The sequence below is a fragment of the Vigna angularis genome, chromosome 11 (assembly GCF_016808095.1).
Source record: "Vigna angularis cultivar LongXiaoDou No.4 chromosome 11, ASM1680809v1, whole genome shotgun sequence".
NCBI lineage: Eukaryota > Viridiplantae > Streptophyta > Magnoliopsida > Fabales > Fabaceae > Vigna > Vigna angularis.
In genome coordinates this window covers 9,601,742-9,606,078 of record NC_068980.1, presented here as the reverse complement: position 1 = coordinate 9,606,078, position 4,337 = coordinate 9,601,742, and the positions used below count along the sequence as shown (strand labels likewise).

The window sequence follows — 4,337 nt, the reverse complement described above, 5'->3', positions numbered from 1 at the left end:
TGATTCTCAATAGTACAAAATAGGGGTCATATGTGTGCCTTTGATCTAGTATATCTGTTAGCTCCGGCTAGCTACATGCTAACTCAAATGTTTTAATATCAAAATGTAAAAAATATTATTAGTCAGAGAAAATACAATATGGTTTTGTCCGACCATCGTCTTCTACATGTAAAATATTTTATTATATTGAATATACTAATTTCTGAGAATATTTGATTTGATGTGCGATGACTAGTGGTATTTTAGGCTTAATTTTCCTTACATTCCAACCAGTCCCACTTGCTAATAATGCACCCTCAACCTCTTACAGAAAGGAACCTTGCCAGAAGTAATCACTCTCTCTGTGGACATATATAGGGTTTCCTTTCATCTACACAATATTGGATCCATCAACACCAGAGGCCTCAAACACTACTTACTTCTCTGCCATCACTAGATATGCTTCAATCAACCTCTGCAAAATAGATTTCTGCTTCTCCAACAAAATTGGCTTTGTTGGATCTTGGAAACTAGGTTTGGCTTCTGTTTAATAATCTCTGGTCTCATCAGTTATCTTGGAAGGAATACTTTAAGCTGCTATTTAAGCTCCATCGTCACCAATGGTTTGCTCAAAACTACTCTATCTCTATTTCTCTTCCACCTTTTGAACAATTCAAATTGCTCAGTCTTCTCATCTACACTTTTTTTACTCTTTTAGTATAATACATACATATACATACACACATATATATATATATATATACATATATATGCTTAATTTTTATGAATAACCAGTTGTTTGACTTCAAGTCTTGACTTTTCTTGGTTGTAGATCTCATCCTTCTCTAGCACTTGAAATTAAAAAGGATTAGTTTGCTTCCAGAATTCTGATTGATCATGTTGTTTTGTGGAACTTCAAATGTGAGCGTATAGACATCTACCCCATCCCCTTAGAAACAGAAAACAAAAACATGAAAAAAGTAGGCCATATTTTGTTAGAGTTTGAAATAATAAAAAGAAAACAAACTAATATTCACAAGAATTAAAACTAAAACTATTTAGATCACGTACTGCACTTTCACTTAGATTTATTGTAGGTGATGCGTTTTTCTATACATGTCATCACAATTTTCAAATTGTAGGTTATATATTGGTTAGTGTGGAATTCCAAGACCTAGGAACAAGCAAAACTGGTAATAAATTTATGGTACAAATGTAAGAAGACACGGAGTCCTTCTAAAGCATCATGTATAGTGTCTTCAAGATCAGCACAACTGATTAAATTAAAACTACATTTAATTTTTTTTTTCCCACATGTGCAACATATCATCTTGGTTATGGCAATACTTTGAACAAATGACAAACTTATATTTTTGTTGTTTTTCTGACTTCACTCTATACCATCTCTCTACCTGCAGAAGAAAAGGAGCATATAGAATAAATTAATTTAATAGAAATGGATGAGAGAATTTGTATATCTGAGGAAGAAAAGAGTGAAAGTAGCAGACCCTCTTCTGCAAGGCTTAGAAGAAAACGTTCATTCTTCGATTTGAATGAAGAAGCTGTGGATGATGGAGATGGTAGCACCAGTGATGATCCCATCAGTAACAATGAGATATCATCTCAAGAGGGTAATTTGAGTAGTAACAATAACTCAAGTGATGAAGGGAAAGAGCGTGGAACTGCTGTTAGGCAATATGTTCGGTCCAAAATGCCAAGACTCCGTTGGACCCCTGATCTTCATTTAGCTTTTGTGCATGCTGTCGACAGGCTTGGTGGACAAGAAAGTAAGTGCAACTCACTTCAAGCATATACAATTTTTCTATGTACAATGAAGACAATGTGTTTGAACTTAAAAACTTACTCAAACTTCGACTACTTGTGTTACTGAGGGTTACTCAGACCCTCTTGAGAAACCTGCACAATTCCTCTTTCTATTCAAACTCACCAACTATTTAGAGCAATCCTCATCATGATCAGTTTTCAAGCCTACAAACTTTAATTACTTCTTCTAGTCATGGATTTTATTGCACGTGAATAAATGGAGAAATTAGGCAAATAAATTTGTTTTTCATTCTATAAGCTTATGGATTTTAATTACTTTAATTTCTGAAATTTTTTTTGAAATAATCCATTTCCAAACATTCTACAATCTTACGTTTTCTGTGATAATTTTCTGTACAGGAGCAACCCCCAAGTTGGTTCTCCAGTTGATGAATGTGAGAGGACTTAGCATTGCACATGTAAAGAGCCATTTACAGGTATAATATACAACAATTGCTGCTTTATTCTACTCCAGCGAGAAATAGTTTTTCCAAATAATTTTTCGTGCAACGTCTTAGTTATCTTTTTGGAATTCAGATGTATCGAAGTAAAAAGCTTGATGAGTCTGGCCAAGGTAAATTTTTCAGAACCTTAATATTGTAAAATCATGTTTTGATCGAGCTCGTTGCACGTGCCATGCCTATTTCATGGTTCCAAGGGTTTTACATTACATGCATGATCATTCAGTTCATTGTGTTTTATTTCAGTTTTGTCTCAGAATAGGGCAATGCAGGGAAGGCACAGTATTTTCGATATGTATGGAAGACTCAATGCCCCACGACACTTTGTCGTTGATAACAGAAATTATGTTCCATCATCTCTGCTCATGGAACAATCACCTTATCAGATCAGTGCTCACTCTTCAAGGTATAGAAAGAAAACAGTCAATGAGGAAATCAACTATAATATATAATAATATTGATGAAATTCTGATATATCAGTAGTGTTTCTCTCTGTAGATTACACCCGACAGGGTTTTTCAATAGTCACCACATGATGATAAGATCTAGTTCAGTGTGGGACAAAGATCTGCGTAATTATCAGTATCAGCGTAGTTCTTGCAGTCCTAACTTCACTGGCCACGCCAAGTTTGATGCCGAGGTAATAAAACTGCTACCTTAATCACAATTTGATTTGCCTAATTATGAGAATAAGTAAATTAAAAGATTTTCTTATATATATGGTTTCTCTCCAATGCAATTCTATATACAACTTATTTTTTAAGCACCAATCCCCAGTTTATACAATGTTTTGCTTCTGATGAGATGTGAATGTGGCAACGATAGCTTTAACTGCTGCATTTTTTTTAAGAATTGACATCGTTTCTTTAATTGAGAGGCATATTCAAACACGTATTTAATAACCTTTAGAAAAAGAAGAAAACGAGTCAATACGTTTAATTTATTCTGTGTGAAAAGTATTAGATGATAAAATGTTTTCTTTACAAAAACTGTTGACTTGACTTAATTTGTATCTAAGTTTATACTTTTTTTCTTCCCTTTAATTATACATTTACTAATGAAATACATTGACGTTTATTTGGGATGGATTTGTACGAAGAAAACCGTATTACAAAAAAATACTTTGTCATCTACAATTTTTTTAACATAAACATTTTTAATTTTAATTTGTATATTGTAAAATAAAAAAAGAGTGGTTATTTTTCTCTTTTATTTCAATTTGGGATAAAAGAACTTTTCATTGAATCTCTTATACTTCTATTTAACTTTTTCCTCTCAAACAAAAGGTAAAAATTTAGTAAGTTTATCTTACCTCTCTTCTTCGTATTCAAATATGCAAGGGAATGGGGTGTGTAACTAATCTTATAATTTAAAAGAAATCGTCTTATTATGATATTAGTCATTTAAATATACTTACAATATGCTATCATTGAATTATATTTTATCAAGCATAAAAGAGCTGTTGATTTTTCTAGTACTAACATTCTAACACATACATCTAAGATTATTTTTAATTTATAGATTTACATCTAGCTAAGAAGCTAAATTTCAGTAAAAAAAAAAAAGAGGGTTGAATTTTGGAGTTCCATTTGTGAGTAGATATAATAGCTAAGGTAATGTTTGGTTTTGGAATTTTAGGTTGGTGATGTGAAAAATGGAATGCCAGAATTCCTTAATCAGGTTCAAGTAAGGAAGCAAGGTGAAATGAAAGATGAATATGAGAAGAAAGGGAGTATGAGTATTTTGGAGGTGAATTTAAGTAAAGATTCAAGAAAAGTTAAGAAAGATGATGCAGAAAGTGAAGAAGAAATTAATACGAGACTGTCTCTTTCACTGTTCACTTCATCATCCTCAAATTCATCACAACAAGCACAGTGTAGTGAAAATCATAAAGACGATACTCATGTTGAGAGTTTTTGTTTACAAAATTATGCAGCGAGGAGTCGTTTGGGCTGAGTACTTATTAGGATCTTAACTGTGTCTAATAGAGCATAGGGGTGAGATCTTTTAAGTACTTGTCTTAACAAATCAATGTCCTTCTTAAACAAAATAAGTAATTCTAGATATTTCATT

The 4,337-nt window shown here is 32.5% G+C and overlaps 1 protein-coding gene across 2 annotated transcripts; it reads left to right on the top strand.

Moving 5' to 3' along the window:
* Positions 1-290: 290 nt before the first annotated feature.
* LOC108332837 (probable transcription factor KAN2) lies at positions 291-4,337 on the top strand. Of its 2 annotated transcripts, none has more exons than XM_052870395.1 (7): positions 291-602; positions 1,398-1,766; positions 2,164-2,240; positions 2,341-2,377; positions 2,511-2,670; positions 2,763-2,904; positions 3,903-4,337. In XM_052870395.1, exons 2-7 carry the CDS (start codon positions 1,436-1,438, stop codon positions 4,218-4,220), a joined length of 1,065 nt encoding a protein of 354 aa, XP_052726355.1. In that variant the 5' UTR covers positions 291-602; positions 1,398-1,435; the 3' UTR covers positions 4,221-4,337. The 2 variants fall into 2 exon arrangements, with proteins under 2 accessions (XP_052726355.1, XP_052726354.1); XM_052870394.1 differs by having other exon boundaries at positions 2,748-2,904.